The sequence below is a fragment of the Corythoichthys intestinalis genome, chromosome 7 (assembly GCF_030265065.1).
Source record: "Corythoichthys intestinalis isolate RoL2023-P3 chromosome 7, ASM3026506v1, whole genome shotgun sequence".
NCBI classification, from domain to species: Eukaryota; Metazoa; Chordata; class Actinopteri; order Syngnathiformes; family Syngnathidae; genus Corythoichthys; species Corythoichthys intestinalis.
This window is the reverse complement of record NC_080401.1, coordinates 33,108,729-33,120,734: the sequence shown is the minus strand read 5'-3', so window position 1 is coordinate 33,120,734 and position 12,006 is coordinate 33,108,729. Positions and strand designations below refer to the sequence as shown.

The window sequence follows — 12,006 nt, the reverse complement described above, 5'->3', positions numbered from 1 at the left end:
GGGAAAGGACTGTTTGTGCCTGTGTTTCTACTTGCCTTCATTCCTCCATAGGAACCAACTTCATTGTGTATGAGAGTTGTGAAAAGAAACTTCTTGCTTTTCCTGCCGTGATTTCAACTTTTATTTCATTGTCCATGTTTGGGCCGAACCTAAGATGACCGATCAACTTGTCTGACTTGAAGGACATCAAAACGTGATGGAGAAGGTACAATTTTTACAGTCTGTCCTCATCGCGACCTGCTGAGGACAACTCATGTATCGGATTGTTTGTCACGTGGTTGCTGTGAGCCAAAACTGCATTTATCCCTGTTTTGGAGGGTGTGCATAGAAAAGGGGTACGCTACTGGTACTGGATGTTAAAGAGGGTGTGTTGTCCAAAAATTGGGGGGAAAGTTGCTGTAAAATTGTGTTTGAAAACTGGGGTTTCAAACATTGTGTGAACCTCCTGGGGTGTGTGAAGTCTTATTTGTTTTATATTATTCATTTTTTCATTACTTTGTCACAATACTTTGTGACTAGGGTGTGAAAAGGAGAGTGGTGGGACTGCCTCGGGTAGGAGTATAAAAAGGGGTGCTGCTTATAAAGGTTGGGAAAGGTGATCCTGGTGTTGTCTGCTCTAAAATGGGGAACCCCATGTTGTGGTGCATGAAAGTAAAATCGTGTGGCAATTGGATTTTTATTTTTAAAAAAAGATTTTCAGGAAAATCACCGTTTTTTTAAAGTAATTTCTCTGTACTCAAAACCCTTGGTTCTCAAAGTGTAGTACGAGTACCACCAATGGTGCGTAAATTCTCTCTAGTGGTGCGCGATACATTAACGGAATTAAAAGAAGAAAGTGCATTTTATAATTTATGACAGTGCATTTATCAAGTACAGCTTATTTGTATTCACCTTAAACTACGAAAGATTCACATTGAATCTTTTAGATTAGTTTCTTTTCAGATATTTACGAACAACATCTATGGCAGTGGTCTCCAAGCTATTCCACATAGGAAGTGGGTGCAGGATTTCACTCCAACAAAACAAGACCACACCTTTTCACCAGTCTGGAGTTTTATAAGTGTAATCAGTTGTTGCAGTTAGGGGCTGCTTGCTTTAGTGCAAACTACATTGGTTAAAAGGTCTGTTCTTGATCGGTAAGAACAAAAACCAGGACCCACAGTGGCACTCGAGGACTGGTTTGGAGACCCCTGATCGATGGAGGAAGTCGTCGTGATGTCACGTTGACGTCACCTCGCTTAGCAACGTGTCGCCATTTTGGGAAGGGGGCACGCACAGCTAAACATTCCTTAGACAGGTGTGTTTTGCGTCTTTTTTCATAAAAACGTCCTAAACATGGCTTACTATTATCACGAGTCACTGCCGACAGACGGAGGAGGCGATACAATTTAAAATTACTGTGTATTGGTTTGCAAATCTGCGCATACAAAGTCGCAGCTGATAGCTGGATGAACAATCCACAGGACTAACTACCTCATAAAGTCACCCAGTAAGTTGACCTTTATCAATTATGTGGAATATGTACTGTATGGAACCAGGGCCGGCCCAGGCCATTTGGGGACCCTAAGCAAAATAATGCAAAGGGGCCCATATTTTTGGCCCACCATTTCGTCATGGTGTACTGTGAACCCCATACTTGCAATCCAACCCATACGTCCATATTTTGTATATTAATCATATTTTGTTGCACTGCAGACTTCAAACTTCTCACCCTAAATGATTGTCAGTACTTACAGTAGATAGCGTCAAACCTTTTTCTAAAAAAGAAAGAAGTTAAGGAAGAACTTTTATTTTTTAAGCTTGTAATCAAGTATCAAAACTCACAAAAGTCAAATAAAGCAAACTGTAGTCAACAAAATAGAATACTGTATAAATTAAACAATTGCCAGATTGGGGGCCCCCTAGTGGTCAGGGGCCCTAAGCAGCTGCATAGTCTGCGTATAGGCTGGGCCGGCCCTGTATGGAACTAAGAAAACTGGTAGTATATATGGAGTGATTATTTCTGCCGTAAACGGTAATTCACCTCCAAGCGTTATTTAGCCGTGAACAGGTCATGGCAAAATAACCAATTCCCACCAGGCCAATAATATACTGATTGACTAATCAGAGCAGTTCACGGCAAAAGAAAAATAACGCTTTGCGAGTTGCCGGTTACGGTAGTAATAACCACTGCCTAGTCAATTGAATCCTCCTAGCAGCTAATTGGGGCAAAAAAAAATCGATTAAAGTTTACTCACCAGTACTAAAATGTCGGCTGCAAACGTAAATGTGCTTGGATTTAGGTTCCCACAGGCGAGAATAGTCCACGGAACCGTCTTCTTTTACTGTTCCTCGATTAATTGCTTGTTTCTCCTTTTATTCTCACGAGGAAGAATGAAGAACTTAAATGCGGCTCCGAACTCTTCCTTGTGTGACAACCCGCAACACAGCAACTTTTAGCCATTCCGTCGAAAAAAAGATCGCAAATAAGACGAAAGTTCAACGCGTTTGTATTACAATGCACGACAGAGCAACTGCGTGTGACTCATCTTTTGCCCCGTTTTCAATATGGCGACGCTTTGTTGTGGCTGGTGACGTCATTAATGCCCGGATGTCCGACTTATTTTATGGTGTAATAGAAGTTAACTCAAAAAATCTAATCACTGGGTTTTTGTTTAAACTGTGGCTTATGAAAAAAAGTATATAAAACATCTGACAATTTTTTTGTGAACATTTGGCCTACTATGCTAAAGTATTTTTGTGTGTGTAATTGATTATTTGATATTACCTTCATTGGAGACCACGTCGTTAGGAACAAACGGGCTAAAGGTGTGGAGCTGCCACTCAGCTGCTGCTGATTGTTGGACTGGGTATATAAGGGAGGCAGAGGCACTTTTCAGATGACCCTTAGAAGTATAGAGATCGCACCGTGAGTGGTCTCTGTGTTTTGGTGTTCTTACAGATTGTCAGCTCTTCACTGACTCTTTGTAAGTTTTGCGTGGCCTTTTATTTTAAAGTCCAAAGATTGACACCACCAATACTGTGCAATAATGTCTGTGTTTTTGTAGGTATGATCAGATTGTAAAACCTTCACAAAGTAAATGTGTCAAAATTTAAAAAAAATTAGCTTTGAATCCATGACTATATACCTTTTCAGTTGCCACATCCCTCGTGCATTTGTGTTATCCACCCTTTTTTGTATCATTTTGATAAATTTATTGAGTAGTAACCATTTCTGAAACGGTCTTTGTTTTTGGTACGGTTTTTTTATTGGTTAGTTTTCCCATGTACTACAACAATCCACTTAATAGAGCTTGGGTTTGTTCTTCAGTATTTTAACTCATTAGCTGCCATTAACGCTAATAGATGTCCAATTCATGTGAACTGGGATGAATGACAATGAATTCTCTTGTTTCAGTGCCATTGAGGGTGGTAGAAGTCCAGTCCATTTTGAGTCTAAATAAATTGGAAGTCTAATGTCCTAAATGGCAGCCAATTAGTTAAATTAGGTGTCGGTGTGAATGCTAATGATCGCTGCCTTTGTCAATCCTCCCAGTCAAAATGGATTGGACGTTTAGTGCCGTCAATGGTAGCCACTGAGTTAATATTGGCCCTGAGAATCACTGCTCTAAACAAAAATTTTAAAACTGCAGTTCAAGTAAGGTTGATATTTTGCAGTTCTCTTTTTATTAGGTGGAAAAGATGGACTTCAACGCCTTGAAGGCGAAGTTCCAAGAGGAACCACTCCCGCTGATTCAGCCCAGGATGAAACCTGTCCTTCCAGATAAACCTAGGGTGGTCCCGCCTCCCAACAGCCCCACACGCTATCTGCCAGCAGGGGCGCGCCCATCCTTGCTCACTACCATTAACCAGACTCTGGACGGTAGGGCCATGGCCCCTAGAGTGGTCTTCAAGGATGACAAGAAGGAGAGCAAGAAGCCACTCATTAAGACAACCTCCATGGAGAAGCGCGAAGGGAAGATAAAGGTTGGAAAAAACAAACTGAGCAAAGGAAGCAAGGAACCGCTGGATGAAAACTCCCTCTATCAAAAGCTAAAGAAAGAAGAAAAGGCCCCGTCAGTGACCACTGAGGATCTGGTGCCAGTCCCAGCTGTCCCTAAATCTCAAAATACTAAAAAGAAAGGATTTTTGGGTTTGAAATGGTCTGGAAAAAGTCAGCCGGACGAGGTTGCGGCCGATCCCATTTTGGACAGTCCCACCTTGGAGGAACTCGCCCTTAATCCACTCATCCCAATTCCTCCAGAATTTGACGACGTGAAACCAGAGTCGGAAATTCTTCCACTAAACAGTTTATCTTCACCTTATTCTGATGTGGGAATGCCAATTTCTCGAGATTTAACCACTTCCCCCTCCTTAATTCCTGATATTCCAGCTCCTCACCTGCCGTCACCACAGAGTGAAACTCCCCCAGAGACAGAGACTCCCACCCCTCCCATTTCCATACTTGATCGTCAAGGTAAAATCAGCCTTGTGCAAACCCCACAGGACATCTACCAGAACATCTCCATCCCTTCACCTGAAAAGTCCCCCCACACGCGCCACAATGGCTCTCCGGGAGGCATTAATATAGCAGCGATGCTTCAACCTCGGAACCTTGTAGAAAACCCCCCATCTGTGTCTTCGTCCATCTCAGGTGAGAGTTCCGTTTCAGCTCTCTCATTCTTGGAGAGGGCGGAAGACATGAGCCAAGTGAAAAGGACAACCTCTGCAGACCAAAGGATCCTCAATGCGCTGAAAAACGCTCGCAGGAAGCCGAGCCTCAGGTAAACCAGATATTGCGCTATGTTGATGCTTAAAGCTGACATTTTTGTTCTCAGCTCCCAGACAAAAATTTCGGTATCCAATACGCCGCCTCCAGAGGAACTACCTGAAAGCCCCAATGTTTCGCTCACAGACATCCTACCTGTCAACTACAACTCTGGGATTGAACGGCTTAACAGTATAGATGGAGGTAAATCCTTGCTGATCTTTTTTTTGCAAGCTCGTGGTCAAAAGACTCAATTATTCTAAAGGTGAAATTTCAGGTGAAATTGCATGGGAATGCTTTTATGCCGATGGTGGATTTTTGTTTGTTGTCATGATGAATGAGCAAATGAGTTTTAAGTAGTGGTTTAATCCTTTCATGCATAAATTACCGTATTTTTCGGACTACAAGTCACACCTGAGTATAAGTCGCACCAGCCATAAAATGCCCAACGAAGAGAAAAAAAACACATATAAGTCGGCCCGAGTATAAGTCGCATTTTTGGGGGATAAAATCCAACACATAGAACAGATATGTCATCTTGAAAGGCAATTTAATATAAAAATACAATAGAGAACAACATGTTGAACAAACATACAGTGTACAGTGCATGAACAACGAAATGTGAATATACTGTCCTCACCAGGACGCTACAGCTCGGTCCTGGCTATACAGCGAACTCCCAAATGACGATGCTGGACGTCCATATAATTTGCTGAATCAATTTGGTCCTCAATACCAAACAGGTTCACATCAACGTAAATAAATGATAATTAGGTTGTTTTACAGCAATGACATAAACGGTTAGCATGCGTTCGCTAGCATTAGCACATCGTTCAAACACCCACACAGCTGGCTTTAAGTTTCCGATCGCGGGTGGAAAACACACAACAACAACAGAGAAGATGATACACACAGGCGTTGCCTCTGTAGAGATATTTTAAAAGCATAAACAATGAACGTAGTTTCGCAGCTGTGTTTCTCTCTCGCCCTTACCCACTCACTCAGAGCTACGTAGCTGACAGTCTTCTTATGGCGTGTGAGCGCTCTTTACAAGTGCGAGTGCGCCCCCACGTGGCCGTGAAAGCGTCACAAACTAAAAGCATGCATTTCAATATAAAAATAAGTCAATAATACAATTGAACACACATTGCCAAAGGCAGAACGCGAACGTGGCCATAGCTATTAAGAGTTATTCAGATAACTATAGCATAAACAACATGCTAACAAAAGTTTACCAAACCATCAGTGTCACTCCAAAACACCAAAATAACATGTGAAATGATATCATAATGTGTTAATAATTTCACACATAAGTCGCTCCTGAGTATAAGTCACACCCCCAGCCAAAATATGAAAAAAAAACCGCAATTTATAGTCCGAAAAATAGGGTTTGCATTTTTTTTTCTCTACCCTTAAAGGGGTAAAGGGGATTTAACTCAGTGGCTACCATTCAGCGCTAGACGTCAAATCCATTTAGACTGGGAGGGGGGAATGAACGAACGTTGATTCACCCCTATATATTTAGTGAGAGTATAGAAATTTTCTTGGGCCGTAACCAGAGTGTGTTTCTGTTTATCTTCATTTCAATGTCGTTAATTTAGTTTTTATCAAGATTGTCCTAATTTATAAATGTTTGTATAATTATACAGGAAAAATACAATGATTAATAATTAAGAGAAATATAATAATATTTTTTTTTTTTTTTTTTTTTTTTTGCTTGACACTTGAAACTTATAAAAGGTTAAATGTCTTAAAGGGATCCACGGATAGAAAAACTTGTAGTTCTTAAAAGATAAACATTATGAGTTAAAATAATTTGATATTGAAACCCCTCTTGATGTTTTGTTTTTTATACAATGTGTAAAATTAGTTTAACAAGTAGGTCGCCATTGTTGTTGACGTTGCAGGGCGGTGACGTTACATTGTTACGCTGCCGGGCTTCCAGAGTATGACTCTACAGATAGGAATATTAATGAGCATGACAGTACTTTCGATATTTCACAAAACGAGCAGCAAAAGTAAAATAAACAGGAAAGACAGGATGAGACAAGATGAGAGTAGGAAAAAAAATGTGGTCCGCCAAAATGTGCTACTCCGGCTACAAGAGGCAAATTTGACACCCAAAGTACTACTGTGCGCTTTAAAAACACAATGCTTAAAAGTATGAGGGAAACACATGTAAAAAGTATTTGAGGCAATAAAAGGGCAATAAAATACTAAATAAAAACACAAATTGTAAGTACTCACCGCTTTTAACCAATGCGCGCTTGTGTTGGACGTCTCCCCAAGTAGAAGGAATTGCAGTAAGCCGGTAGTGTTCGTCTCGTGACTGACAAACTACGTGATCACTCCGATTGTCCATTGAGCGCATAAAACATGGCGCCCTCCGTAGGTCCAAGCGTACTAAATATTATAGATTTTTGAATGAATGGCAATATTTTATATGTTTCTAATGAAATGTTTTAGTAAAAGAGAGCAATTGTGGCTTATTAGAGCCTATACGTCTGCAAGTGTCAACTTTTGAATAGCTGTCCACTGGAGTAACCTGTGTTTCTGAAAGGGTTAATTTGGTCAAAGGACATTTTTGTGGTTCCTATGGGTAGTTTACATGGTGACACTGCGACACCAAGATGCAACAATTTACATGGTGACGGCGAAAACGCGGAACGATTCGATTGCGGGGATTGCTCCGCAACCATATGCATGGAACACTCTTGCTCCGATGACATCAGCACTCGCACGTGACTTTGGACGTGCACAGACATATATTTTATTTTTGCGGTTTTGTGCCTTTTAAAGCATTAGAAAAAAAGGCATGGACGCCATTGCTTCGAGTTTTTTTTTTTTTTTTTTTTTTTTTTTTTGAGAAGCGATGTCATACGATCATTTAACTTGTAAAGAAGCAGCAAACGTACCGTATTGGCCCGAATATAAGACGGCGTTTTTTGCATTGAAATAAGATTGAAAAAGAAGGGGTCGTCTTATATTCGCGGTCTAGACTTTATGCCCATGCACGACGCTAGATGGCGCCAGATATCATTTAAGCGATGTTCTGTCATGACAGATCTCAGCTACTCTCCCCATTCACGACGCTAGATGGCGCCAGATATCATTGAAGCGATGTTTCTGTCATGACAGATCTCAGCTACTCTGAAGTTTAACCAGTTATTGCATTATTTTATTGCAATATTTTTCCTTATTCAGATTTGTTTCAAGACAACAGTTACAGTTAGACTTCACTTTGATGGTCAATGCAGTTATTGCAATTTTGTTGTTTTATCACAATAGATTGGTTTATTTACGTTTCAAAAACCAGAAGCCATTATTTTACGAATCTGATTGCACTTTAGTTTACATATTTAAATGTTCAGATATTAAGATTGAGAATTAAGAATGAGGCAAAATAAAATGCTTTTTCTCTCAAATATATTGTTATAATCGTTTGTTTCGGATGTACTGTAATTATTTTCTGCATGAAAAAATTAATTAGGTGTTCAAACCTGTGTCTTGAAAAAGAGGGGGTCGTCTTATAATCAGGGCTGTCTTATATTTGGGCCAATACGGTACAAGAAATACAAGAAATTTTTTTTATTTATAGGCAGGGGTGAAAGTGGCTAGAATTTCTTGCCGGAACTCCCCGACGTGAAGGTCGCCACGGAGCCAGAAATGTTATTTAATTTTTTTTTTTTTTTTAATTGGAGGGAGGTGGGGGGGTCAAACTTCTTAAACTACTGAAATGCAAAGAAAACTGTTTTAGCAGTTATTTCTATAACACATACAGAGTCTGATTTTCATTCAAAATATTATTTTTTCAATGATTTGCAAAATAAAACTTAACAAAAATAGCAATAACCCCAACCTCCATCTCCTAAGTTTTATTTTCCCTCATTTCCCCACATACTAAATGCCAAATCTCAATTTTAACTACTTAAGAACATAGGATGTATATTAAAATTGAAGTTAATGTAAACATTTACTTTGTTTTTTTAAATAATAAACATATAAGTAACGTACATTCAGAAAAATAAGGACAAATTACTTATATTATGCGGAGTGAAATGGAATATATTTTGAAAATAGCGCAAACATTGACTTTTTTTAATCATAATAAAATGATTAAGTAGCCTAACATACAGTAAATGAACAAATATAAATAGGCCTCCTCAACTCTTTCGTTTCTCTTAAAGATTTGATCCATTTTATGTTGCATTGCCCTTTTTTGTCGCATCAATTCAACCTTTTTTTTTTTTTTTTTTTGCTGTTCCAGAAAACATGCACATTTGAACCAATAATTTCAATTTCAATTTATTCACACACATTCATATTTACAAACTGTACATCATATCATAGTGCTGAGCCAAGATTATGTGTGAGTCAGGTCTAACTACTACTACTACTAAAAGCTTATAGTCAGGAGCCTGCGAACATCAAGGCAATCAAGAAAGAAAATGATCAGATGAGCAGAAGGGTGAGTTGTCGTATTTTACAGTGTTCTCATTCAGAAACATACTAATGGACAATAACAAACTCCGTATGCACACACACACACATACAGAAAAAAAATGTATAAGAGCTAACTATCTGTCAGTATGTCAGCCAATTGAACGGATAAATGAGTCCAGGCATTTCGCTTTGCTGCATGCATTCGCACATTGACGTGACTCATCATCATCAGACTCGGATAACTGCAGCGGCTGGGGAAACCTTCATGCCATCAATGAAACTAAATAAATAATAACTATTGGCGGAAACGGATTACGCTACACAAGCACTTTATTATGCTTGTTGTTAATACTTGTGTATGTAAATCTGATGTTGGTAGATTGTTTGCTTCTTGGAGATGAAATGCATGTGTGGCAGCTTAGCATTTAAAAAAAAAATTTTTACATAGCGTTTTGACAGTTGCCGTCATATTTTCGGAATCAAAGCACCGTGTAACGGAACAGCATTCTGGCCCTGAATCTTATACCGGAACAGCATTACGGCCCTGAATCTTATACCGGAACTGCGTTCCTGACTGTTCTGGCCCACTTTCACCCCTGTTCATAGGAAAAAAACGTAATATAATATAAAACTGCAAAATAAAACATAGGGGGGAAAAGAAAGAAAGAAAAAACACAATTTCTTCCAGTGGGTGGGTGTGTTGCCTTACGGGCTGAAGAGGTTGTTGTCAAGGAAGTGCATTATTGGCTGTCGCTTTGTAAAACTGCACTGCCCTCTTGGGCCCGGCATGAATACTACATCGGTTTCACGCAGATTTGCGACATCATTCGAATGGAGACGGAACCAGGACGGAACCATATGAATGCAAACATGAAATTTGTCGTATTCTTGGAGCGTCACCATGTGAACGGCCCCCTAGTTTAGAGCCGATTGAGTTTTTGTGTGTGTGTGTCTGACAGTTGACATTTTCAGTGGGTCCATGGTGAGAGTCAATGGGAGCCAATGGGAATTTGTTGTGAGTCGTAGTTGAATGTTGAATATGAGAGACAATAGAGATTTGTTTGGGGTTGGAGTTCAATGTGAATGGAAGCCAATGGGGAGTTTTTGAGGGTCCAAGGAGTCAATTAACTCCAAAGGGTTCAATGTGTGCTTTTTGATGGAATTTCCCCCAAATGTATTACAAGACAAACAATCAGAAAACTTGGAAGTATGAATGTTTGAAATCCCCCATATAATGTTTTTAGTTGGTGGGTCTGCCAATGGAGATTTATTTTTATTTTTTTGGTGGGTCCCAGTTGAAAGTCAATAGGAGTGGGTGTTAATCAGCTAAAATGTGAAATGATTGCCCAATTTCAATGTGTTATGGAAATGAATTGAGCATTTTTTTGCTGAAAAATGTGGGTTTTCGGCGAGTACTACGAATATTTTGGCTGATAAAAATATTGAGGTTGAAATGAAGTGGTGGTTATTCTCATTGGACATTAATTGTGTTTTGGAGGCCAATATATTTTTTCCGTTGCAGCAATGAGTGAGATTAGGGCCCGAATATGACACACGTTGCTGTTTTGACTAACATCTGCCCCCTTATTTTTGTAAGAACACACACCGTGCAAGGTTTAGTGAGTCAATCACAACAATATTTATACAAATGAAAAAGCTTTGAAGTCGTAATGCATTTTGTCGCCTCGGGGGACTGTAAAATCCTACAAAAATATTCCTGTATTCAGATTTCCTCTTTCGTCTATTGCTGGAGAAAGTCGCTTTACTTCAAAGTTGAATCTGCAAACATTCTCAGAAGGCCAACGTTTGCGCTTCAGTCACCTTGCAACAACTTTCTCAACTGGTTTGGTTTCCTCGCAAGTCCATTGCCGCCACTCCCATAATTTTTCCTGCAGGTTGTTCACCGTTAGACCTCTGAGTGCATTCCGTTCTCTGTGTTAATAAGTAAGACAGCGCAGTCAGATGCCGAACATTCCGAAGACATAACACCTTGCAATTCCTCAGAGTTTCTGGGATTAACATGGTCAAAACTGCTGCTCACAGGGCAGCCACAGTCGGTGTTGGAGAGTCCTATTGTGGAAGGTGGTAAGGACATTCCGGAGTTGCTGGATGTTCCATCTACTCAGCCCAGGAACGTTCTTCCAGACCGAGCCGCTTTGGGGGTTCCTCCGGAGAAGCCCGCCAAACCTACTGTCGTCAAAATCCCCAATTTCAACCCTCCATCTCATCCTATGCAACATAATGGTATGTTGAGGGTTTTCCAGAAAATAGCACTCAGTCCTACACTGGAAAAAGAAAAAAAAATTGTTTTTGTTTTTTTGTTTAAACCCTTCAAAGTTATTGTAAAATATATGTAAAAGCAGTAAAAGCTTCAGTAACTAAATTTTGTGGTAGATTTATTTATTTGTTTTTTCAAAAATATTTTTCACACATTAAAGCAACACTTGGTAACTTTTCAGTTTTGGCCGATTTTAGTGACATCGGTGGACAAACACTATAGTGTTTTGCCTTAAGGAAGACTGCGTTTCCCATGAAGACCAGCGCACACCCGTGCAGTGTCGTAAAATAATCAATCAATCAATCAATCAATCAATCAATCAATCAATCAAAAACAATCTCACGGTTGCCTGCAGATTGATTAAACAATATTTCGGTTTCCAGCGACTGTGTGAAGGGTGAATAGTAATAAAGTAATGAATCCAGTTGTGGCTAAACAATAGTATATAACAATTAACAACCGTGTGGCTTAGTGCGGCTAGCCCCCCAATCCCACCCAAACTCGTCAGCGCTGACGAGTTCGGTTGAGGGGGTGAGGG

The 12,006-nt window shown here is 39.8% G+C and overlaps 1 protein-coding gene across 4 annotated transcripts in view; it reads left to right on the top strand.

The window, feature by feature from the left end:
* Positions 1–12,006, top strand: part of LOC130919440 (uncharacterized) — a 33,244-nt gene continuing 21,238 nt past the window's right edge. The window contains exons 1-4 of one of the 4 annotated variants that reach the window (XM_057842161.1): positions 1–205; positions 3,673–4,763; positions 4,818–4,951; positions 11,234–11,434. In XM_057842161.1, coding sequence (XP_057698144.1) covers positions 197–205; positions 3,673–4,763; positions 4,818–4,951; positions 11,234–11,434 — 1,435 coding nt within the window. In that variant the 5' untranslated portion in view covers positions 1–196. Of the gene's footprint in view, positions 206–2,846; positions 2,967–3,657; positions 4,764–4,817; positions 4,952–11,233; positions 11,435–12,006 lie in introns of those variants that run through there. The other 3 variants (XM_057842165.1, XM_057842162.1, XM_057842163.1) reach the window with 3 other exon arrangements.